At 40.4% G+C, this 26,607-nt stretch overlaps 1 protein-coding gene across 2 annotated transcripts in view; it reads right to left on the reverse strand.

Annotated features, from left to right (window-relative positions):
- The window catches only part of KDM4C (lysine demethylase 4C), a 308,354-nt gene that overhangs the window by 96,224 nt on the left and 185,523 nt on the right, over positions 1-26,607 (reverse strand). For both annotated transcript variants that reach the window (XM_016214253.2, XM_087822671.1), the window contains 2 exons: positions 6,597-6,652; positions 4,075-4,183 (listed from right to left, as the gene is read on the reverse strand). In XM_016214253.2, coding sequence (XP_016069739.2) covers positions 4,075-4,183; positions 6,597-6,652 — 165 coding nt within the window. The remainder of the gene's footprint in view (positions 1-4,074; positions 4,184-6,596; positions 6,653-26,607) is intronic.

The raw sequence follows: 26,607 nt of genomic DNA on the forward strand, positions 1-26,607 counted from the left end.
CTCCTTTTCAGATGACTAAATGAAAAACTGAACTAAAAACTTGCCCTCTGGAATTCAGCCCTTTGAATGCACAGCAAGCAGCACTTTCTCTGCCCTGCCCTGCTGCTATCCCTTGGGCTAAAGCACCCAGCATGCATCATACACACACACTCACACAGGCTCTACAAGTGTGGGCAACTTGCTAGGAGAGGTGATTTAAGAGCAAACGGGTGGGAAACTGGTACATCAGCACCACCTAGTGGGCACTGGAGAGAGACTCAGAGTACCCCTGGATGCTGCTTCATGGATGAGCAATTTGCTCTATCTACATCAGGTCACTCCAGTTTTTAATCCCCAACTGACCAAAGAGGTTCCTAGATCAGAACTCGTAGACAACAGAGCAAGTGCTGCATGGGTGCCCCACAGGCTCTCTGAAGTACTGCGAGGCTCTATGACCTAATCACATGTACCCAGTGATGCCAATAAGGAAATCAATGCCTTGGTTTAGAGCAATGCGCACAGAGGTGTGCATGAATTTATCAACACAACCTTTTTTTTTTTTTTAATCCTCACCAGAGGATATTTTTTCCATTGCTTTTCAGAGAGAGTGGAAGGGGTGGGGGAGAGAGAGAGAGAAATAGAAACATCAATGTGAGAGAGACAAATCGATTGGTTGTCTCCTGCTCTCAAGCTGACTGGGCCCAGGGATTAAGCCTGAAATGGAGGCACATGCCATTGGTGGGAATTCAACCCAGGACCCTTCAGTCCGTGAGGCAACACTCTAACTACTGAGCCAAACCAGCTAGGGCTACCACCACAATTTTTTAAGAGGAAACCATAAAAAGGTACAAACCATTTGGCATTGTCTGATCAAACTGTCCAGTCATATAATTTTAAGACAGAAGCACAAATTATAATTTGTTGCTGCCTTTTATTTATTCCATAAATATTTACTCAGTAACTACTACCATGTGCCTGTGTGTGCACACACACACATACATCACAGAATTTAATCTTTATGAAATTATTATTCAAGACTGTTTTGATTTCTATAAGAAAAGGTAATGTTAAAATACTAAATCAGATTATATAATTAATACAGTAGCAAATATGCACATATAGTGTGAAATTCTGTTAATTTACTGACAACCAAGAAATTTGAACAATTGGCCAAAAAAAAATCTCTAGGAAGTTTTTAAAAGCAATTAAGAATTTCTGTCTTCTGTCTCCAACTTCTTTCAATCAAGATAGTCTTGTGTAAAAATGAAAAATTTCTCTGTATGTGTATGTCTTCAGTGTAGATCAGAGGGTTCTCAGATGGGAGTGACTGTGCCTCCCAGGGGACACCTGGCACTATTTGTTCAAGGATGCTCAATCTACCATGCACATGACAGTCACCTAGAGCAAAGAAGTATCTTCTCTAAAAGGTCAACAGAGCCAAAGTCGAGAAAGCCAGATCTAGACTATAAGATGCTAGAAGACAAGAGCAATGTCTTATCCAAAAATACACACAAAATATTTGGCAAGGTAAGGTAATAATTGTTTGGTGAAATAAGTTGACAGTCACATCTAACTCATTCTTAATATCCCCCATCTGTGTGAAGAAGAAGGTGGGTGGACAGTCTAGCATCCAGAAAAGGGTTGGCTACAGCTCCAGAAAAAAAACTGAAACTACACTAGCAGGCACTCATACATTCACTGCACAGACATAGTAAAATAATTTGCCTATACATACGCTGGCCTGGGTGAAATAACACACAAAACTACTGCTCTGACTTCTGACTGGCTGTGCACTCATTTGATTACTTAAAGTTCGAAAGAATGCTAATGTCGGGAAAGAATGTCCTTGACTATAATAGGGCAAAGCATTCTCTGGGAAGGTGCGCAGCAGCGCGCACACACACAATCGCACACACACACGATCATTTGTAAATTCTGTTATTCAAAGCCAGCCTGTCAGAGTCTGATCACCAGGAGACAGTGAGTAAGACCAGGGCACAGACAGCACTGCAGGAGGTTCACCAGGTAACGGTGCTGCAGTGAGGGTCCTTGGTGAAAAAGTGACCCAGGCTTCTGGCTGTTGCCCCTTTGCAAATAATTATGGCACTTTTGAGTGATTTTTTCCCCCCCATAAAATGAAGTTTCTCCTTGAATTTTCCCATTTAGGGTAACCACTGTGAGCATTTTGATAAACATATTAAGAAATTCTCTCTGTATATAAAATTACACTAGAAACAGGAAAAAAAATGTGATATATCGCCTGCTGTTTTCACCCAAATTGTGTCATGGACATCTGTATGTCAACAGTCAGTTCTACGCTGTCATTTGAAATAGACTTTAGGTGATCTTAAATTCACTCAAGACATACTCTTGTAAAGGTACCAGCTGTTTAAGGATGGAAAACATTTCATAAGGAATATGCAGTCAAGTGGAGGCACAGCATTGCAAGGAAAACAGTAAGCTTTGCCATTGTCCCATGCAATCATCAGATTCCAGACTTCTAGATACAGCTTCCTGAATGGCACTGAAATGATCATGCTGCCCCTCCCTGCAGTTTCCTTAAAACCCCTTTGGGATTGGTGTGGATAACAATACACCATTAAGAAAACACTCATGGACAACAGTAGTCAGGATGAAGGTCCAACATCAAGAGCAGTGATCATTCATTATGAGGGGCATTAACCTGGGGAACAGAAGTCATCTTTCAATGTAGTGTTTGAATTTTTGAAAATATGTATTACTTGTAAATCATAAAAAATTAAAATGTAAGATATTTGTTAGTATTTGTCACATTAAATATTAAAAATTCTTTGACATGTGAACTCAACATTTTTTTAATATCCTACCTGATAGCAAATGTTTTTTATTTCTTATTGGTGTGTTTTTTCCACTGGTGACCAAGATATAAGATTTCAAGCTTTCCTTTGGAAGTCCAGGAATCAAAGAATTGAACTTTAAAAGGCCTTTTAAATGACCCATTCATATCTACCTCATTCACAAAATTTCCATTACCACATCCTGAGCATCCCAGTCCCACCGCTCATATCTGCAAAGCAGTCATCAGCTCCATAAAGGGCCACTGTTTTCTAGCAATGTGAAATCCTTGAGCTATAATGAAAAGTAATAGTGTTCACTTTCCCTTCTCAGAGAAAAAAAGACATTAGATTAGATTCCAAGTACCTGAGACAGAGACAGTAGTACACCCAGTTCCCTGCTGGAGAAAAGACTAGTAATGAAATGAGTAACAGTAAGGTAGAGCAAGCGCTACAGCTACAGTGCCTGAAACATCCTATAGTGGAAGGACCCCAAGTTAAAAATAACAAGAACTGAAGATCTTATAGGGTATTGTCTATGTGTAAGATCTGCTCCAGTATTTTAAGGTTATGCAATTTACCTTTAGGAAAAATTCTCATTAAATATGAACTACATAAGTCTAACCTAATGATCTTTTGGTTCACAATTTAACAGAACTCCAGAGTTACTTCAATGTTAAAGACATTAAAGACCTATCTTTTTCAATAAGAAATACTCTGAGTAAAGAGAACCAGTGGAAAGATTTTTATGAAAGTTTCTAAACAGGTCAGAAGATAATTAGCCAGAGAGTTTGGCAAATTAAATAACTTGTCTTATTCGTGAGAAAATCCCTGGGTAATAATAAAAGGTTTTGTATTCTCTACAGGTCTCTTCTTGGTGAAGAGATGATGAAATCACAATAGATACATTTTGCTAAGTTAAGACCAACCAACGAGAGGGAAGAGACAGAAAAACTAAACAATTTAAACAGGGATAGTTAGACAGCGCAGGTCCATTACCAAAAAACCTCACCAGATAGCCTTGAAAATTCACATTAACCCAGGAAATGGAGTATTCTTTTGCCTTATTACAAACAGAATCTGAGGAAGGTTATATAAGCATACTTACAATATAACAGGAAAAGAGTATGTACAGATAAGTAAATTTAGGCTGAAGGAAAGGGTAGAACAATAAAATCAACCTAAGAGAAAAATCGTCTTGGGAATGTGTGTATTAATAAAAATATTCAGAACTTGAAATTAATGCTAATTTATGAGTTAAAAAAGAAGCTTTGCCACTCACCAATTTTAACCTCTGTAAAGGTATTCTGCCTACATCTATCTGTGTCCTTTCTGGGACATTAGTGAACCGAACTTCTGGGACCGCGACAGCGCACATGACATGGGCCCACCTACAGAAAAGGAGACATTAAACATCAACAAAAGTTCCCTAAACTTATATACCTCGTACTTAAACCAGGCGATGCAATTCTCACAGGGGGGAAACACAGAGATATAAGAAAGAAAGCCAAGAGCCTGAATCCATCACAGGCAGACTACTCTTTGAATTTTAAACCTGTTAGGTAATACTTGGATGGATTCAGGAGTACACCTGCCCACCACTGTGACATGAAAAACTAGGTGAAGACCAAAGACTCGATCCTATAATATATGTACAGTTTTCTATGCTTGACCTGCAAAATACTGAAATGTAGGCTTGCTGGTTCATTTGATACTGAAATGTAGAGGTGTTTAATATACTTTAGCTAATTAATTAATATGTGGTAAAATGTTAATTCAAATAATAAAAGTTATGAACTGGGTATAGCACATAATCTTTTTACATAATACAAATGCCATAAAGCAAACCAGGACAAATAGCAAGTTTTCTATAAGAACTAATACTGCTTAAGTCTTTAATTAAATTGTTTCTCATTGCAATCCCACCATAATCAAAGGAACCTAGAGATAAGAAATGAAATTAGCTTGCTCCCTTGTTTCCTACTTAAAACCTAGTATCTCCTTCCAAATCCTGAATTACTCCAGAAAAATGACAATGTCCCCACTAACACCATTAAGTTTTTCATAAATGTTGTGCCCCAAACAAAAAGACTCTTGAGGTTTAAAAAGATCTTCAAAGAATCATCAAATCCACCAACCTATTTTAAAATCAAAAGCATATTTATTTCACTCAAACAATGCAAGACTCCATCCTGTTTTAAATGCCACAGGAAGAAAGGATGAGTGTCAACCCCATCAGGGCATTCTTTTACATCTAGATAAATACTATAATTCTACAGCAAACACCATTTCTTTTTGCCCTAGCCCAAGAGTAGGAAGAGAAGTTCTTATCACCCCTGCTTCACAGGAGCCACCTAAGTCATCTCACAGTCTGCATGACCTGTACAACATCATAGAACTAGTCAATATTTTTAGCATACTGCCAATCACATTAACTGTGGAAGATGAAGATCCAATATTAAGCAAAAGTACAGTTTCTTGGACTAAACTTTACTCTTCCTTAAAGCAGTCAGAAACGTGTACATGCACACAAATATGCAAACTGCATCATAACATTACACGTGGGGTCCCAAGTCCAGTGCCAGTGGGACCACACAGGATATAAACAAATAGTGTACAGGTTAAATCATGGTAACTTAGGCAGCGCATGCCCATTTAGGCCAGGTTCTCATCCCAACTTGCTATGGCCATATAGAGATGCACAATCATTTTTCAAGTAAAGATAAAATCTGGATAATAAAAAAAAATTTTAACTTTTGAAATTTGATCAAATTTACAAAATGTGTATTGGTCAAATAGAACATATCTTAGGGCTGAATCTGGTCCTCAAGTGCCAGCTTAAAACCTCTGCCAACCCAGGCCAGAGTGGCTCAGCAGTTGAGCATCAACCTATGATCCAGGAGATTATGGTTCTATTCCCAGTCAGGGCATATGCCTAGGTTGTGGGCTTGATCCCCAGTAGGGGGCACGCAGGAGGCAGCCAATCAATGACTCCTCATTGATATTTCTGTCTCTCTCTCTGTCTCTCTTCCTCTCTCTGAAATCAATAAAGATATATATATTTAAAAATAACACAAACAACAAAAAAACTCAGCCTAAACCTGTCTACATGTTTCTATTTCCAAAGGATCCTATAAATGCTTTGACCCAATTTTAAATATTAAAATCAGGTCACAAAAATTAAATGCACAGAAAAATATATTTTAACCATCATCATAAAAACCTTATTACCTTTCTTTTATGTTCACTTATGGCTTTCCTTCCAGACTCTTCATATTCTCCAACTGGCCCTTTTAAATCTTAAAATCAATGTTTCTCCCTGTGTTTCTACTGTAGTACATACATTTTCTTATTAATTTGCTGGTGTTAAAAATAAATGGTTTTGCTTTAATGTTTGACCATGATTGATTCTATTTATCTGAAGATAACATTTCACTGTTTTCAGGCATATTGTTTTTATTAAACTAATAGAATTCATCATATTAAATGCTAGAATTCCAATGGCACCTAGAATGATATGGGTTGCCTGCCTTCATTTAAAAGACTCTGTTAGTAAAAAGGGGTTGTTCTTCATGGTGTCAGAGACATAGGACAGGAGCAAGACTTAGAACACCTTTGTCCAGGAGAGGTGAGTGTGGTGTCTTAATGGTCCCTAAACAGACTCCCACGCTCATATCTGGACAGCACAAGCCTTGGAACAATGTGTCCCAACAATGACAGGTAAAGCAAACTGCCACCCAGAGGCTCAACCATTTAGAGAGGAGAAGAAAACAGTGAAATTCAACACAGGAACATCTTACTTACTTATTGTTCTTCGTTTCCTTAAGAGCGCCTCCTCTCAAATTGCACAGACAGCACTCCTGGGGACAAAAAGAATACCACATAATTATCAGACCTATATAGTAAAAGCCATTACTGCTTAATATTCCCATAAAGTCTATTTTTTTATTTTAAAATAAAACCATCAGGAATTTTATGAAGGCCTATCTTTTCCCTTCCGAGAAGGGAAAAGAAAAAGAGAGGTGGGAAGGTGAGGGTATACCGAAAAATGTCCTCAGGATGCACAGCTCCTCGAGGAAACCATCATTCTCCTGCTACCATGTCCAGCTGCCATCTGCGAGGAGAGCGGTGGCACAGAGAACTTGGTGGTGCCTGGAGAGGTCTGAACTACAATTCTAGAACAGAGGTGACACCTGGGTTCTTTTGTGATCTGGGAATCCCCTCAGGTCAAGATGGCTAAAAAGCAGAGAACTGGCACACTTCATTCGGATACACGGAGAAGCAGGAAGCTCTTTGTGAAAGACGTGGAGGGAGCAGTGAAAAGGGCCTATGACAGAAATAGCAGTTTGAGGAACGTGAAAGAGATGCCTTTTAAAGGAAGCTGAGAGTCAACTCGAGGTCATAAAATCGTCATTCGGGTCTTCCTGTGGGCAAACAGTATTGGATGATTGTCCGAGACATCCAGGCTCCCAACCCAAGGGGACAGGGCGGTAAAATGTGTCTCCTCATCCTCCCGACACAAGTTTGTCTTTTTGGCACGTTTGTGTGTCTTAGCTTGACACGCACGTATATGCACATTCTCACTCTAAGATGACTCCCCTCACTACAAATGCAGACTTTACTCATCATTTCTCCTTATAACCCTAGGGAAAAGTCCATGAGAAAATAGGGCCAGAGAGCAATGCAATGCCTTTTGTTGACCTAGAACTTTTTATTAAATACTTAAGTAAGTTTTTATTTTCAACTTCAAGCTTGTCCTCCCAGTTTACTGCATTAATAGAGTTTTAAAAAATAGTTTATGAGCTTTGGGTGATGAGCACACGATGCAGTGTGGAGATGATGTTTTATTGAATTGTATACTTGAAACCTGTATGGCTGTATTAACCAATGTCACCCCAATAAATCCAATTAAAAATAGTTACAGGCTATTTTGTTCTTTTTTCTCTAAGCTGTATATAAAAAATTTCTTTGTCTGTTCTCCAAGGTGATCTCTCATAAGTAATTTTGACAGATCTGCCTAGCTTTACAAGGACTCTCTCTAAAGTATCAACTATTAATAATGGAGCATCAGGCTCCACAGCTTTTATTTTTCTGAGGATAACAATAACAATCAACTAAGGAAAATCAACATATCTGTGTAACTCTTAACAGGCAACAGAAAAGGCAAATGACTGAAGACATTCAATGGTTTTATGTGTCTGGAATGTCTCTGAACATCTATGTGAAATTTCCTAGATGATTATCAATGGTTCAGAGTAGCAAAGGCTGCTCTGTCTACATACATTTGAATCCATAATAAACCCAGCTCAAGGGGATAACTCAATGGAGAATTTCTCTATCCACATCACAAAGCCTTTGAAAGAACTTGTTCTGATGCAACACAAGGAAAGGAATATTTTAAAATCCAAATACTAAAAATGAGAACTGGAATAAGTCAGATTAGTCAATAATAATTTCATATAACATCACTAATTTTATATTTTTTCCAATAATTAAAGATACATTTGGGGGCGGGGGGAGAAAATGTAAACAAAACACAAGGTCAAAATTATATATAAAAAGGTGTCAGTATAAACACGAGAATGAGGCAAGGGAGAGCTGTGGGCTGTGAGGAACTCAGACACTCAGAGAATTAGATGTCTGATTAACGAAACTAGTAGCGAGAAGACACCTAAAGGGACACGTTAGCAGAGTTAAATACAGCAAAGCAGCATGGAAGCTGCTTTAAGCACCTGATTAAGATCATTAACAGGTACACATGTTGCAGAACAGGAGGAAAAGTCTTCTAAAGTAGAATATGTAGACTTAAGATTTTTTTTTTTAATTCGCACCTGAGGATATTTTTTCCATTGCTCTTCAGAGAGAGTGGAAAGGAGAAAGAGAGAGAGACAGAGAAACATCAATGTGAGAGAGACACGTTGACTGGTTGCCTCTGGCATGGGCCCTAACCAGGTCCAGGGATCAAGCCTCCAGCCTAGGTATGTGCCCTGACCAGGAATTGAACCCCAATTGCCTGGATCCAAGATCAACACTCAACCACTGAGCCACGCCCGGCAGGGGTGCCACATTCATTTTAAATATTTCTTCTCACCCATTCTCTCTTTCTTCACTTTCTTGGACTACAATTTTATACAAATTGAATAGACTGCTACTTTCCCTTATATCTCTGTTCATTTTTGTATGTTCAAAATGCTAAAGGACCTAGTGAAAAAGATAGACAACATATATGAAGAGAAAGAAATTCTTTAGCAAAGTCTTAAAAACTGTTTGGACAACAAATTAAAATGGTAGAAATGAAAAAATATAACATCAGGAAAGAAGGTGACTGCTCGGTATAGTGAGGTTACCATTCTTGTCAGGAAGTGAAGTCACTGTTCTTATCTGAGTAGATGCTTGGGGCAGGGGACCCAGGCAGTGACATCACTTCCTGAGGATGGAGCCAAATACAACTTGGAACCCTGGTAACCCGGCAGCCACATTCTACAACAGACCTATAACCACTTCACTTTGGTGAGAGACATTGGAGGGAGGACACCATGTTTTCGTGTTGTTTGCCATTGTTCCGACGCCGTGAACCCAAAAGAGGCAGTAGGGAGAGTATATTCCGCTGTGACCGACACTGGGTTCAGACTCAGCCCAGACACCTATGGCCCTTCTCAAGGCAGAACCCAGAGGTAACACAGGGAGGCTCAGGCCAGTTTGGATTGGGCTGGGCCACCACTCTGGTCCAACCTTACCAGCCCTATGTCCCATCAGGTGACTGTGTGTGTGTGCTTGTGTAAGGGGGTTCACACAGGGAGGGCCTGCCCGGACCAAGAAGAGATTGGAGGAATCAGAAGCCTGGTGGGCCTGTCATGACCACACCCCAGGTGAAGACTGATTGGGTGGAAATGGAGTGTGGGCAGCGCCCCCTACCCGAGGTTTATCCCGAGCCCTGGAGGTGAATCCCATTTCCGCTGGGTGGAGGGTCTGCACAGACACAGGGCTGGGCCTGATCTGGGAGCAGAAGGTCCAGTGGGCAGAAGCAGCAGTGTCTAGGGCCAGACACAACTTGAGGCCTCCCAACTGGCTGCCAGTCACTGTCATTACAGAGATCAACAGAGGACAAGGCGGAGCAACAGCTGGTACATGGAGACCCCCACCGCGTCTCCACCTGTGAGGGGCCAGTGAGCCATACGACGGAGGGCCAGAGCAGGCCTGAAGTGAGTGCAGTCACCTGGTTATCTGAGGAACCAGTTGCCGATGGATGGCGGGTGACGGACTCCTCCCTAAAGCCACCCAGGTGCCATAGGCCTCCAACCCCAAAGCAGCCCAGGCTTCACAGGAAGCTCAAATTTTTCAACTCAAACCTTGAGCATGGAGCTGATGTTAAACAAACCAGGCAGGATAACCTGGAGACCAAGGAGGCAGAGCCCAAGGGTGAGAAGGTGGGGGATGTGGGGGCAGAATGGGTGGTGGAGGTGCATGGGAGCTTATGGGAGGGATTGGTACCAGAAACACAGGGAGCACTCCCCAAGGCTGGCCAGGAACGAAGACTGGCCTCAGACCACGCAACTGCTGGACTGCCAGTGGGGAAGGTGTCCTGTGGTAATGGGTCCTGGGCTATAGCTGTGTTCTGTCTTTGGAGGGGGGGCACATGGGAATGGCAGGAACGTGGGTGGTCTTTTCTCCTCTCACAAATCCAGCACCAGCGCAGGAGGTAGAGGTGGCTCCTGCTGTAACACCTGATGTCCATCCTGAGAACCCCAATGCAGAGCTGCAGGGGTATCCACCTCCAGTGGTCATGCCACTTCCAGCAGCTGCTCCAGCTGCAGCTCTGGAGCCAGGGCTGGCCTGTACACTATCTGCTGATATAAGTGATGCCCCACCAACCGTGGCTGAAGAACCATCCTCAGAATCTGCCTTGGTTCCTGCAACACACGAGAAGCTGCCCCTGGAAGAAACACCAGGGCTAGCTCAAAGACTGCTCTCACTCAAAGAAGAGGCTTTACGCACACTCACTAAACTTTCTGACTTATTTTATTTCATTGTAGAATTTTGGTTTTCTCCAAGATGTACTTTACTTTTGTATTTTATTACGTTTCTTCTTTGGGGTTCTTTTTTGGGGGCTGCTTTTATTATTTTCTTTTTTAAGTTTCTAGCCCTTATTTTTCTGATATAAATAAGTAATAAATAAAATTGTATTTTAAATGGTGCCATTCCTGAGCATGAAGTACATTCAGGATGTTGTGCAAGCATCACCACTATCTAGTTGCAGGATGTCCCATCACCCAAAAGGAAACCCTGCACCAAAAGTACTCTCTCCCCACTCCTCCTGCCCCTGGCAACCCCTGCTCTTCTTTCTGTTTCTGCTGCTTTACCCATTCTGGACGTTCCCTATAAATGGAATCTTGCAATAGGTGCCATGTTGTGTCTGCTCACATATTTTTATTTGTTTTTATCTGAAATAGCATTTTTGTTATTTGGAAGGCAAATCCCAGATGGATTAGAGATCAGATGTTAAAAAAAAGAAGCCCTTTTAGTGTGTGCATAACCTTAGGATTGAGACCACTGTACTAACTTGACCACAGGGCCAGAAGCCAGTCAGGCAACGGCCAGCTCTTCCCTTGACCCCCACCAAAACTAGAAAAGCGCATAAATCTGGAAAGACAAACCACAAGCTGGAAAGCATTACTCACAACCCGAGGCTAGAGAAAGGTTTCACATCCCTGTGGTGCAGAAAACTTTCAAAAGTCAGTGTTTCCTAAAGGAACAGAGGGCAAACACATGCACTTCCAAAGAGAAGCAGTGCACATGCCTCTACATATCAGAGGTGCCCGACCTCCCCGATGGGTACATACCCACTGTCAACACCAGGGAAAGAGCACCATCACCATCAGAATGGCAGGCTTCTGGTCTGGTGGCGACCAGCTCTTGGGACAAAGTGAGGCAGCAGAGGCCCCAGCAGGCCCCCTGGAGAGAAGGGGGAGAGACCCCTCCTCTGGGAGGACAGTGGGCAGGACCCACCAAAGGTCCACAGGTGCCCCCTGCACCTGGCAGTGCTCACCCAGGAGGTTACCCCACAGAAATTAGTGCACAATTGTTCAAAGATGTAATTTCGAGACTACCCATCAGAGCACTGACTAAATAGCAGGGAATTAGAAAAAGCACTAACGTCCATTGAGAGGGGATGAGATCCACCAATCCTGATACATGGATGAGGGAAGCTGAGCAGCTGCTAAAGTGGGTGGAGGGGTCTCTATGTGCCAACAGATAAAGACCTCAGGCGTCCTCTCATGTGAGACACATGGACCACCTTTCTGTATCCAGGATTCCACCTGTTAGATGCCATAAGTGTGATTTCAACAGGAAGACACACATATGTGAATATGAGTCTGCCTGTGACAGAGACAGACAAAGAGAATGAGAGAGGCAGAGAGTGAGTAATATTCACCAAGCCACTCATGAAGGTCACCTATGGGGTGGCACTTGCAAATCTCTTATCTTCTCCTTGAGGTGATGTCTAAGTTTTTTTATAATATCACTGATAGTTCTAAAAATATTAAAGTCCTATGTTCAATGTTATCCATTGATCACTCATCTATGGATTAAAAGTATATTATTTAATTTTTAATTTTAAAGGATTTAGGACAAAAAAAGGTTTATTATATAGTAAAATAATGAATTCTAAAGCAATTCAAAATCAAGTAAAGAACAAAGTCCTTCCAGGGAGAAGAGCTCTGACAGGGGGTCCTCACCATTCCAGTCCTTCCTCTGTGTGTGTACGTTGTGTCAGCTTGTACACATGTGTGTACCTGTGTTCCCATGCTCATGCATGCATATGTGGGTGCCTGTGCATGTGTGTGTGTGTGTGTGTGTGTGTGTGTGTCTCTCTGGGAGGAGGGGGGTGTACTGCGGGTGTTGGGTGGAGAGGTTCTAGGGCGTGTTCCCTCCCGGAACTTCATTTCCCTAGGAGTGGACTGCCAGTCAGTCCTCTGGCATTTTCTCTGTCCCCACATCAAAATTTCTGAAGCCTCTGCTGTGGAACATGAGCCATTTTTGATTTTTCACTCCCATCATCGTGCTGAAGGGAATATCTGCATCCATAAATCTTTATTTAGGATGGGTCTGTAGAACTGCAAATTCTCTGTCGAGTATAAATATGGTTTTAAGGTGTTCGGGGCAGTTCCCTACATCTGAGGTCACCTTGTCCACGTTGAGCCTTATTTGGGAAAGTAGGGGTGCCGAGACCTGGGGCAGAGACCTCAAGGAGGGAGGGAGAAGGAGAGGCTGGGAGTGAAGGACATGAAGGTACCTGGAAGTGACACACCCAGCTGGAAGGTCCCATCCATCCTTCTTGTGCCCTACCCATGTCCCACCCCTCAACATTACTCCTATCCCACACCAGTCCTGCCCTGATCCATCAGTGGACTGAGCTGATCAGCCTGGCTCTGCCATCCAGGGCCCTGGAGGGTGGGGACTGCATAGTCTGGCCTGTTCCCTCTCCCTCCAAGTGCAGAGCCCCTTCCTCTCTGTCAGGAAAGCAAGATCTAGGGAGTCTCAGCCTATCACAGGGACCACTATGAACATGCTCTATCCAGGTGAAGTTCTCAGTTGCAATAGCAGGATCCACCTGAGCTATTGTGAGCAGAAGGGACTTTACAAGAGGTCTCATCGAAGGTGCCAGAAGGTAGGACATCAGGCTGGAGGCTGTGGGGCAGGTCACAGCACCCAAACCACAAAGGTCCTCCAGTGGTAACCCCAACCCTGAGCCAGCCCCCAGCCCACATAACCAGCACATCCAGTTTCTCTGAGTGGGGCTCTGCTTAGTGGGGATGAGGGAGAGAGCCCTCATCTCATTCAAAGTCAGGTCAGGTGGAATCCACCTGGTCTGAGGCTGCCAGACGAGACCACAGTCAGTGATATATCTCGTCTGCCCAAAAATGGGACCCCCAGACCAAGCAGAGAAAATAGGTCCTTGAGGTGAGGACTCACCAGGCTCTCCCTGAAGGTACAGAGAAAAGCCCCAGATAATAGGGGGACCAGGAGAGAGGGGAGAGGAGGACATTTTTGTGGATGTCAGTCTTCTAACCGATTTTAACCTAAGCCAGACCTGGAGAAAGTGTTTTCAAAATACAGATCTGGTATCCAAATATATTTAAAAAACACTTAATCCTCAACAATAAGAAAACAAACAACCCAATTAAAAAATAGGCATAAGCTCTGGACAGACACTTCCCCACAGAAGATACACAGACACCAGGGGATGCAAGAAGGTGGTGGAGTAGGTGGAAGGTACACTCACCTCCTCCCAGGACCAAATGCAAATGACAACTTAATTATAGGACAATCAACCTGAGCAACCAAATGAAGACTAACTGGACAGAGGTCTTATACCAAGGATTACATACAAAGCCACATCCAGAGTGGTAGGAAGGATGGAGACATGTAAAGAGCTGACCCCAAACCCACAGGGCGGTAGAGAATCCACAGGAATATTTCAGGGGCAAAGCCCCCTACCTCCAAAAAAGAGGCGCCTACATAATATCTAGCTGTAAAAATCTGTGAGAATTCCATCTGCCGGGGAGACTTTGAGGGGTCAGTAGAAAGTGAGGTGTCTTCTTAAAGATCCAGTGCACAAAAATCTCATTTGCTGGCACTCATCTAGGGCTCCAACAGAGACATGAAAGCTCAGAGCAGACTGGAGTCATACAGGGAGAGGGGGCTAGAGGGACAGCTGTCTCCAGATGCCATTTTCTCACACTGCCCACAGATGCTATCTTCCTAGGTGGAGCATTCCCCTTCATACAGCATCAGCCTGGGGGAATGCACTAGCCCCATCTTCCAGACTCCCTATGGCCCTGCCCTGCTAAGCTCCAACCCTGTGGAAGAGTCTGCTGGCTGTGGCCAGCCTGGGCCAGTGGTGCAGACTTTCTTGGAAGGCTCTGGAGGAGATCCAGATAGACTCAGGGGGTTGCAGAGAAAGACAGAAAGAGACTGAGTTCTGTGGCTCTGAGGTGAGGGAGGGGAATAATGAAATTATACTGTTGTGAGGTTCTTACACTGTTTATGAAGAAGGATGATATCAGAAGGTGAACTGTGATAGTTTAAAAATAAAAGTTGTAATTTCCAAGATCCACCTATAACAAAGGTCTCATGAAATTCCCCAAATATCATTCTAAGGAATGTAAGCTTATAATCAAAACTCAAAACACATGCAAGGAAATATGAGCTCCATGAATAAAAAAAAATAAAATAAAAAATGACAGTAGAATTAGATGCATAATAATCTCAGAAACAAGTTGTAAAATAAGCATTTTAATATGTTTAATAATTAAATGTGGGTATTAAGAATGTAAGACACCCTAAATGACAAATCAGTTTTTTTTAAATTATATAAAAATTCTATAAACAAAAAAATTTGAAATTTAAAACTTAAAGGACATGGCCCTGGCCAGCATTGCTCAGTGGTTAGAGCATCAGCCCACATAGAAGGGTCACTGGTTCTATTCCCAGTCAAGGGCCTGGGTTGCAGGTTCGATCCCAGTCCCAGTCAGGATATGTGAGGGAGGCAACCAACTGATGTGTCTTTCTCACATCGATGTCTCTTCCCTCACCCCCATTCTCTCTCTCTCCCTGCCACCTTCCACTCTCTCTAAAAATGAATGGGAAAAATATCCTTGGTTGAGGATTAATTAAAAAAACAAAAATTAAAAGATATGTTAAATAGCAGACTACTCTTAGTTGAAGAATTAGAAAACAGAAAGAGAAGAATAAACAAAATTAATACCACAAACTCTTCAATAATGCATTCTACTGAATGAAGTCTATGTGTGCATGTGGGGTATGTGTGTGTGTGTGTGTGTGTGAGTGAGAGAGAGAGAGAGAGAGAGAGAGAGAGAGAGAGAGATGCTCTGATTCATAATAATAAATTCCAATTGATTTATAAACCTAACTTCAAAAAGTAAACAGAACTATAAAAGTATTAAATGAGATTGTAGGCAAATATATTAATGAATTTAGGGTAAGTACAACTTCTTAATATAACATTTAAAAGACAAAAGGCATATTGGGAAGATTAATAAATTTTGAATATATCAAAATTTTAAAATTCTAAAGAATTAACAAAATGATAAAACAAGAAAGTATTTTCAATACAAAACAAAGACTGTTATCCAGAAAATATTTTTAAACCCACACTGATGAGAAATAGGCAAAAAGATTCAAAGATTCCTCATTGCCAATAAACACATAAAAGATACTCAACTTTAAGAGTAAAGAAAATATAATAATGAGATATTATTATATCATTTCTGATTTTTAAATCAGAAAATACATAGTTTGGGGGATGTGAGTTATTATGGTACCTCTGGAGAGGCATTTGGCATTATCAATCAAAATTTTAAATGCACATAAGTTATAACTCAGTGATTCAATTTCTTGGAATTTATCTTAGATAAACATTTACATCTATCAGAAGGAATAATGTACAATGGCTATCATTTTATTTCTGTTTACAACAGAGAAAACAGTTGCCTCTGGGAGGAACTGGAATTATCAGTTACTTAGATTTTATTTGTCATATCTGAATTTTTCAATAAGAATAGATTCAAGCTTGAAATTTAAAATAGTAATGAAAAAGATAGTCAATCTATAAATACTGAGTTAGTAAGAATTATACAATGTAATATGAATGAAAACACTATAAGGCATGTTAAATAAACTGTGATGCCATTTGGGTCGCCCAAGAACAGCAAGAAAATATAATAACATCAGTTTATGCAAAGATCTGAAAGGTCATTGGCAAAATAGCAGCAGTAGTTTTCTGTAGAAAATGAGATTTAAAAATCTGAGAGTGCTGGATATAGGAAACTTCCCTAAAAATATTTAGTACTCTTATATTAAACACGCACACACACACAAAGAAATTAAAACTTATTTTCTATTAAGTATATATAATTTAAGTTAATATAACTGTGGAAGTTTATCCTATTGTGTGTTTTTTACTTAAATGAAAATTTTAAATAGGACACCTATGATTTCTTCAAGTCTTTCAGTGTGCTAAAACTTCTCTCCAACCTAACCTATGGAGATACCAAAATTGTGCAGCCTTGTAGAACAAAATAAACAAATAAAATTAAACAGCCAGTGCTCATTGTCATCCTTGTTTCACCTTATGTTTAATGAGCATACTTTTCCAGGAACATAACGTCCAGTATAAAATGACTTGCTATTATAAAGATATAAATATACTGCTAGTCAACCACTGTCTCCTAAAACAAAACAAAGCAAAACAAAATACTGAAATGCCTGTTAAGACATAATTACTTTATAAGGCTGCTGTCATTCTGTCTCCCGAGTACAGCATCAAAAGATCCATTCTATTGTAGCCCCCACCCACTCACCCCAGGGCAGCTGAAAGCTGAATGAAAAAGTATAAAATCAGATCATATTCTGAACATTGTACCTTTCCTGTACCTTTCCCTCACCTAATATCACGCACAAAATCTCCTTTTAGCAATACCAAGTATTTTTAAACTTCGGTTTCATAAAATCACCACTGAGATGAACAGCTAGTATACCAATTTACAACATGAAATGATTTTGTTATGGCTCGGTTATTAAACCATGAAAAAGAGTGTTTATAATCAAAGTGCTGACACAACATTAGCAATGGTGAGAAGGACATTGTTGTAATACACCTATCACAGTTGCTCGGTATTTGTAGTAGAGGGAATTCATGTTCCAATGCCTCTTCTATAAAACATCAGTTAAACAAATGCCAAAACCGACATTCTCAAGCTGCCTCGTAAGAGGCTCTCATTTTAGCTGACGTATCCTTAAGTGCCACTAAAGCCAATTTTCAGTGCTATAAAAAAATTATGAGACTGAAGTACCTCCCCACACCCTTATTTACCTGACATGTTCATAACAGAAAAGCAAAACCATAAAATAGGGCTGTCTGAGCTGGGAAAACAAAAGAGTAATTAATCACATTAACAGAAAACTAGCTTACAAAGTGCTGATCAACAAAACTTGGAAGAACCATTTCTGAAGATGTGGCTCATTTATCAAGGTTGGTGAGAGGGCAGGATCTCACACAGGACAGGGCTGGCATGAATTCTGAATGATTAGGGAAGTGAATGACAGATTTCCTGCAGTAATCTTCTGGATGGAAATTCAGTAGGCTCCAATGAATTTTATACTAGCAAATGAGTTCTCCCATTTAGATGCCCACATCTAAATTTGTAGTATAAATGAAAATATACTTTAAACAAATATTGGTGAATCACCATGTTCTAGACACTGGGCAACAGTAGTGAATGACAAAGACCTGCCCTCAGTGAACTTACATTCTGGATGAGACAGCAGCAAACTAAATCAGTAGACTATTTAGATGGTAGAGGACGTTACGTACTATGGGAGTGGGCCATGGAGTTACCTAGAGAAAGGTGATGTCGTCAGATCCTGCTGGTCAGAAAGTAAGTGGGAGAATATCTGATAAGGCTTCCTGGGCCATGAAAAAAGGTGATGACTTTACCCTGACAGAGATGGAAAGCCACTGTAAAATTTGAGCAGAGCCAAGAACATGATCTGACTTCAACATGTTAATTAGCTCATTCCAACTGTTATGTTAATAGCAAAGGAGGTTCAATGGTAGAAGTGAGAAGGGAAGTTAGCAGGTTACTGCCTTAATCCAGGAAAGAGTTAATGAGTAGATTAATCTGGTAATGTCAGCAGAAGTGACAAGGATTCTAGATTATTTTAAGAGCAGACAAGACAGGATTTACTGCCAGACATATATGGGGTATAAGAAAAAGAAAAGCATATCTAACTCTTAAGTTTTGGGCCTCAACAGCTAGAAGGTCTGGAAATTGGGAAGCCTGCAAGAGATCTGGAATTCAGTTTGAGACAGTGTGTATTTGAGCTACCCATTGGACATGATGCTCAGGAAGTTGGCCATAAGGATCTGCACCTCAATGGAGAGGCTGAGCTGGAGAGAGAAAGGTACAAGCCACCAATGACTAGATGCTGTTACGAAAGCTATAAGACGGGATGAGATAACTGAATGGGTTAGTGTAGAGAAGATGCCCACATTTTGAGCTCTGGAGTGTAAAAGGAAGTGGCTGGCTGGTAGAGCAGGAGGGAAAGCAGGAGAGTGCAGGGTCCTGGAAGCCAAGTGAAGATGGTGGTTCACACAGGAAGCAGTGACCAACTGATTTGCTGCTGCAACAGATGTTTCTAGGGAAACATGGGGCAAAGCCTGTGACTGGAATAAGTTTATGAGAGAAGTAGGGGAAAAGAACTGGAGAGAATGAAGACAAGACTTCTAAGGAGTTTTACTATACACAGGGGCATGGAGAAATAGGGTGGGAACTGATGGAGAAGAAAGATTAAGAGAAGTTTTTTGTGTATTTGAAAATGGAAGAAATAATAACTTGTGTGGATAATGAGAATCATCCAGAGAGGGCACCATTGGTGATGAGGGAGAGAAAGGGATGAGCTATTGGAACTATGATCCTGTGTGTAAGAGAGGGGATGGCCTTAGGGACGAGATACCACAGAGACGATGCAGGTGGAAACTTGCAGATCTCTACTGATGGCTTCCCATTTCTCAGTTAAAGATGAAGTGAGTTCATGAGGCGAGAGTGAGGATAGGAGAGGACACAGGGAAGCTTCAGATGATAGAAGGTATGAAATGGTCAACCAGGGGTATGGCAGAGTGAATGCATGATGGGAATGCAGTATGAATTACTGGCACTCCTGAGGACTCACGAGTTACAAAATGAAAGCAAGAACGATCTGCATATTAGATGTTTCTCCACAGCCATACTGAGCTAAAAGGCTGCAGGTACAGAATAGAGACAGTTGATTTACCAGGGTTGAGTTATGCCAAGGGAAGATAATAAAGTCAGAAAGTGGCAAGGCAGCTGGAAGTATCTGTAAGGAAATGTGGTAGCTAAAAACAAAAGTAAGAAGAAGAGAGGAGGGAGAGTCTGAAATGCTGGGAGCATTACTGAATCTCTGTTGCAGTTAAGTAAAAGGACGGCTGGAGTCCAGGAACTAGAGGCCTGGGCTAGAAAGACAGAAGAAGGTAGTCAGAGAAAGATGCCTGTATTTGAGAGATGGCACTGAAAATGCAACGTACCTAGTGAAATGCCAAACAGTTACAAGTGAAAATTAATTATCCTTTCAAAAGGCTGTCTTTCTACTGAATACTGTATTCATTCTCTATTACTGCAATAATAGATTACCTCAAATTAATGGCTTAAAACAACACAAATGTATACAATTCAATAGGTCACAGGTCCAAAATGGGTCTCACTAGGCTAGAATAAGGGGTCAGTTGGGTCATCCCTTTCTGGAGGCTCTCAGGGAGAATCTATTTCTTTGCTCTCTCCAGCTTTTCAGGGCTGCCCACATGTCTTAGCTCATGGCACTCCTCCTCCATCTTCAAAGTTGGCAACAGCAGGTCAAGTACTTCTCACATCACACCACTCTGACCTCCTTTCTGCCTGCCTCTTCCACATTTTAGAACCCTTGTGATTGCCCTGTGACACCCAAATAACCAAAATAGCCTACCTCTCATAGGATCAGCTGATTAGCAATGTGAATGCTATCTGCTCCATAACTCCCTTTTCCATGCAACATAATGTACTAACAGGTTCCAGGGATTAGAATGTGGACATCTTGAGAGGGGTGGGTGCACTTACTAGATTTTAACTATTTAAATATCATCAATCATTTGTATGAAAGGAAGATAACAGAAGAATAGAAAGTCATACTCCATGCTTGTTTCAAATTAAATTTTGTTCTCAGATTTGTCTAATGGCATTACCTAGACCAATAAAAAAATTAATTTGAGGCTCATAAAGCGCCTGTCTGGTAGCAAGCCAGACACATGCTTGGTGGCAAGGAGAAGTACCTCTATAACTGAAGAGTGGTCGGAAGGCATTTATAGGGAACTTACTGCATTTATGTAACAGTATTTCCAGGATCCTGAGAAAGTACTTGAAATTGAACATACATCTTACTTCGTTAAAAATGTACAACATTTGGCTTTCGAATAAAAGCTCAGCTGGTTTATTCTTTCTTCCTGGCATGACCTTCGATAACAAATAGCAAAGTTCATGATTTCTTCGTCATGCCACTGGACTAATTTTTTCCAATCATGAAAAATGCCTGCACTGCAGTTTTTTCCCCTCCACTCGTCCTAGAGATCACTTTGCTCGTTGCTAAGGAGCTGTGCCTTGTAGCCCGGTGACCTCCGGGCATGCACATCCTGGTGCAGGGTGCAGTATGTTATGCTCCCCATAATGTCAGTCATTATTCTTCCTGACTTTACTTGTGCTCTCTGGTTGAAGCACTTAAGATTAATGAGGCATTTGTTCTCAATCAAGAAGCTATTTATGAATATAGTTTCACTTACAATAAGCTTTGTAGACTTCTCTTTCTTTCTCACTATTACCAAAAGGGCAGGGGTGGGAGGTGGGGAGGGAATGCTGTTTCTTGAGCAAAAGGGAGAAGAACAGAAAAAAAATGACTTGTGACTTTTTAGCATGTAAGCAGGTCCCTAACAGAAAGGCCTCCACATCACAGCTATTCTCTCAGAACCATTGATACCTGAAAATGTGCTGTTATGTTTGGTTAAAGTAAAATAATTATTACTGCCCTTTATAAGCCAAGGTTTAAGTCTGCAGCTAATCAGAATTACCTGCCTCCCCAGGAGGCAAGGGTCCTGGCTAGAGGCTGAGAGGACACCTCAATGGAGAGGAGTAATGGTGTCAGCAACCACATGGCTATAAAAGGCCACCACCCACCTGTGACTGCCCAGCCTTTAACAAGAATAGAAACTTCCTTTTTTCTACTAGTTTTACTGTGTATGACGATCAAAGTCAGGTTCTCAGGCTGACAACCTCTCATCACCAGGTCTTCACAGTATCCCATGGAATAAAAAAACATAGCATAAAACACATCACAAAGAATGGCAGTGCCACGGTGACCTCTCAAGGCCATAAGCCAACCTGATCTGAAAATCAATGGATCAGATCTACAAAGCCACTTCAGTGCTCAAAAAAATGTCAACACTGTTGTCAGCTAGGAAATTGAATTCAGGAGATTATCCAGTTCTGGGACAGGTCCTCCAGGCAGAAACTAGAGTAAATTTGAAAGGCTAAAGAAACTGCTCTCCACAACCACCCAATAACACCAATTATTCCATATTAAGCAGATAACCAATTTCACTAGAAATTAGTACTGGCTTTATTTTTGATGTAAACTAATCAAAATCATTCAAAAATATTTTGAATTAGGCCAGTTGTTCAACATTCTTCCCACTCTAAAAATAAATATCATCCAAAACAAAAAAAGAGCCTGGGCCTGGGAACCCAGAGGCCTGAGTATTGCCATGAATCGGGCTCCCTTACCTTAAGTGGGGTGATCCTGAGCAAAGGACTTACTGTCTCAAACCCCTGGTTCATTATCTGTAAAATGAGCTTACTGAGATTACTAAGATAAAGGATTTTTTAGCCTTTGTCAGTATTAACTTATATGGAAACCAAAAAAATTCTAACCCTATTACTTTTATTAGTTTATATTTAAATCAATAATTATTCTAAATTTGTAGGTAAAAGCTAAAGTAAAACTTTACTATTAAAAAAATAAGACTTCCAAGAGCCAAATGATGGCAATTTCTACCATCTATTATCAGTAATGCTATTTTTATTTAGAGAGTTGAAGAGGAGATACAAAGGTTGTGTTGTTATTATAAAGTAAGGGTAACATAATCCTCAACCACATAAATTTTCCTTAGTAATCTCTATCCTAAGAGAACTACTTTAGAGAGAGAGGAGGGAAAGTAGTATTTTCCCATTCAACAGAGTGTGTTAGGGTTGTTTCACATCAGATGCACCTCTATGAAATCCATCCTCAATGCAATATGGGAGTCAAAGACTCTACCTAACAGAAAAGGGGTGGTTGGGGCTTCCTAGTTCCCAGAGATAACAAGAGTTATCAGCTTGCCAAGAAGTTGACCATATTTACCTGAGACTTAAGAATTGAACGTTAATGAAGAGTATGACTGTCTGACCACTGTGCTGTACACCTGAAACTAATACCAAATAATACTGACTGTAAACTAATAAAAATTAAGAAAAAGAAGAAGAAATTGAGTGTTGAGATTAAGGTTCAGCCATAGCCAGTTTGGCTCAGTGGTTAAAGCACTGGCCCTCGGACTGAAGGGTTCTGGGTTCAATTATGGCAAAGGGCATGTACCTCAGTTGCAGGCTCAATCCCCGGCACCGTTTGGGACAAGTGTGGGGGGCAACCAATCAGTGGGTCTCTCTCACATCGATTTCTCTCTCTCTCTCTTTCTCTCTCCCACTCTTGCACTGACAGGGACCAGGGACTGAGCCTGCAACCGAGGTACATGCCCTTGGACAGAATCGAACTCAGGACCCTTCAGTCCACAGGCCAACACTACAACCACTGAGCCAAACTGGGTAGGGCTGTTACTCTATTTTTAAAAACAAATAAGCAAAATAAAGGGCACAGTGAATGAATGTATGCATGGCCAAGGTGAAAACCAATTTCATGCCTAGGCCTTGATTTCTTAAAACCATTTCGGGGGAAAAACTAGAATGTTATGTTTGTTATACATACACAGTACAACTTTATTGTTCTACAAAGTACAATAAATGTTCTTCAACAGTTAAGAAATGTGTGCAGTTACCTAGTTTATGCATTTCATTATACAGGATGAAAATTCTAGCCTAGAAAGTGTTTTCTTAAATTTTACATTACAAAATTTACTTTTTCATAGCATGGCAATATTCATTCAAGAGTATAATGTATAGTTGGGGTTTTTTAACACTGTATTACTTTCAAATGAAAATATTCAAACATATTCTCCTGAAGTAGGTAGAATGGGATATATTGAAATAAAAAGGAATGTAGAGGATAATGCCTATTACTATGCATTCCAAAACAGCAGGTAGATAAAGTAAGGCTGTGAGGTCACTGGATTTTTAAAAAAACCAATGAAAGTTTCCCTTTAGCTCATGAAAACTGCATTGATCTTAGCAATAATTACCAGCGTCACTTCTATTTCTATACTTTTTTGTTACTCATCATTTCTGACTAGGTTAAGAGGCACAGAAATAAATTTAGTTTCCTTAAAGGTACCCAATTCCTAAGAAAAACTAATTAAAGAAAAATGGAAATACAAAGCAACACATAATCAAAGCATTTTAGGACCAGGAGAGACCTTAGATATATATCTCTAGTCAAGCCTTCTCATTACATTGCTTTTAAGTCTTCCTTTAATTTAGATTTTGTTTAGATTATAGGTATGTGAGATACTGCATCGGCCTTGCCCACCCAAGAATTATTTCAGGTAATAAAAGAGCTCCCTAGTAAGACACAGCACGTATGCTAACTTTATTTGGAATTTTTCACACTGACAATGAAAAGCTACAGCAGGCTTAACATTGCTGCCAACTCATGATTTGTCAAAGTCATAAATCTGCATATGATGTGACCTTCCATGATAAGTAACCAATCTGTACATTCAGTTTTCACTTCCATTTAAAGCACTATAACAAAACCTCACAGCTCCCCTGCCCCCACCCCAAAAGGTCCCTAAAGAAAGAACCAAATTACTTGGAAAGAAACTACCACCAAAGAGTTACATTATCCCTAAAATTTTAAAAATTAAAATCTTATCAATATTTCTTTTTAACCTCTTAAATCTATGTATATTTATTTACTCTTTAGAATTCTATACTATAAATTCTTCAGAAGATATTATAGAAAATCCTCCTACTTTTTAATAGCATACTACCTCTTAATACTCTACATAGTATTAAGCACATGGGTTATTAATTTTGAGAAGAATTTAGGTTATCAGCTTATTTCAGACATTTAACTAACATGTTCCTTCGTAATTAGAAGTATAGCCCCAAAATAGTGTTCAGGAATTTCACTGAAATATCCACACTCAAACAAAAGTTTTTCTTTTCTTTTTTTAATATATCTTTATTGATTTCAAAGAGAGAAAGGAAGAAGGAGAGAGAGAGAGAGAGAGAGAGAGAGAAACATCAATGATGAGAGAGTCATTGATCGGCTGCCTCCTGTACACCCCCGACTGGGGATCGAGCCCGCAACCCGGGCATGTGCCCTGACTGGGAATTGAACCCCAATCGCCTCGATCCTAGGTTGATACTCAACCGCTGAGCCACACCCAGCCGGGCAAACAAAAGTTTTTCAATGCAAGGATAAAAAAGAAAATGGTGGGGGAAAACCTGAAGAAAGCAATATAAATTCTGTATTTTTACAGTGAAAATATTTGTACTATGTTTTTAATTAGTAATGTACCAAGGAAATCAATAAATAGATTAGACACAAACTATAGTAATTTAGGTCAAAAGTGATTTGATCCACATTAAGAATCAAAATAACAAGAAAGACAAGCTAGAATCAGAACACTGACATTCTATACCTAGAAACAGAACTAGCTAATGTTTGGAATGTGCTCAGAAGTGATACTATAATGAAAGAGTAAAAACTCCAAAATGAATTACATAGTCACAAAAGGGATGAAAACAAACAGAGGTGAAAATAATCTAATAAAGCTGCAATATAATAAACCATAAACTCAAACATAGCTTTGCAGATAGTTGTGTCTATTTATCTGAGTAGTACTGAAATAGGACAAAGAGGCCCAAAGAAATGATATTTATTTAGGATGATGACTATACAACCTGAATCTCAGGATAGACAGGTATGGGGGGCGGTGTGTGTCTTGGACTGTTTCACTTGAATTTGGCCATATAGCCAGGATCTTAGGATCCAAGTTAGGATGTAATCCAAAATTTGTAATTATTCTCTTCCTCAAACACAGGAAGTTGCAATACAGCTTCTCATGTCTTATTTTAATTGACATGATTAAAGTAAAGAAATGGTAGCAAAGGAGGGGCAGGGTGGAGGAGATCAATGGGAGGGAAAAGGGGGATATCTGTAATACTTTCAACAATAAAGATACATTTCTTTAAAAAAAAAAAAAAAAAAGAGCCCAGCCAGGCGTGCCTCAGCGGTTGAGCACCAACTTAGAATCCAGGAGATTGGGGTTCGATTCCCAGTCAGGACACATGCCCAGGTTGCCGGCTAGGCAGCGGATCAATGACTCTCTCATCACTGATGTTTCTCTCTCTCCCCCCCCTTCCTTTCCTCTCTCTGAAATCAATAAAGACATGTTTTAAAATAATAGTAATAATAAAAATGAAAAATAAAAATAAATTAAAAAAAAGAAATGGTAGCAAAGTAAAACAGTGATCAATAAATCAAAATTCTGGAAATGGTGAAAGCACTGGAGCTCACAGATAAAGGCCCGGCCCATATCACCATGATCGCAACCTTCTGAACTACTCTACCAGTTCAGAAATGATCCAACACTATACCAGGTGTTAGGAAAGATAAAAGAGACTAAGTTCTTGCCTCCAGTTACTTAAAAACTAGCAAGGCACTAAATTATTGATGTCTAACTCTATGATATAGTTACTATTATAGTCTCCCATTTCTTCCAACTTTAATGAAATATAATTGACATATAATATTGTGTAAGCCTAAAGTGCACAACGTGATGATTTGATATATGTACATATTGAGAAACTGACTACCAAAATAAGATTAGTTGCCCTAGCCAGTTTGGCTCAGTGGTTAGAGCGCCGGCCTATGGACTAAAGGGCTGTGGGTTCAATTCCGGTCAAGGACATGTACCTCAGTTGCAGGCTCGATCCCCAACCCCAGTCAGGGAGGATGTGGGAGACAACCAATCGAT

This window comes from Miniopterus natalensis, chromosome 12, assembly GCF_054644295.1.
Source record: "Miniopterus natalensis isolate mMinNat1 chromosome 12, mMinNat1.hap1, whole genome shotgun sequence".
Lineage (NCBI taxonomy): Eukaryota > Metazoa > Chordata > Mammalia > Chiroptera > Miniopteridae > Miniopterus > Miniopterus natalensis.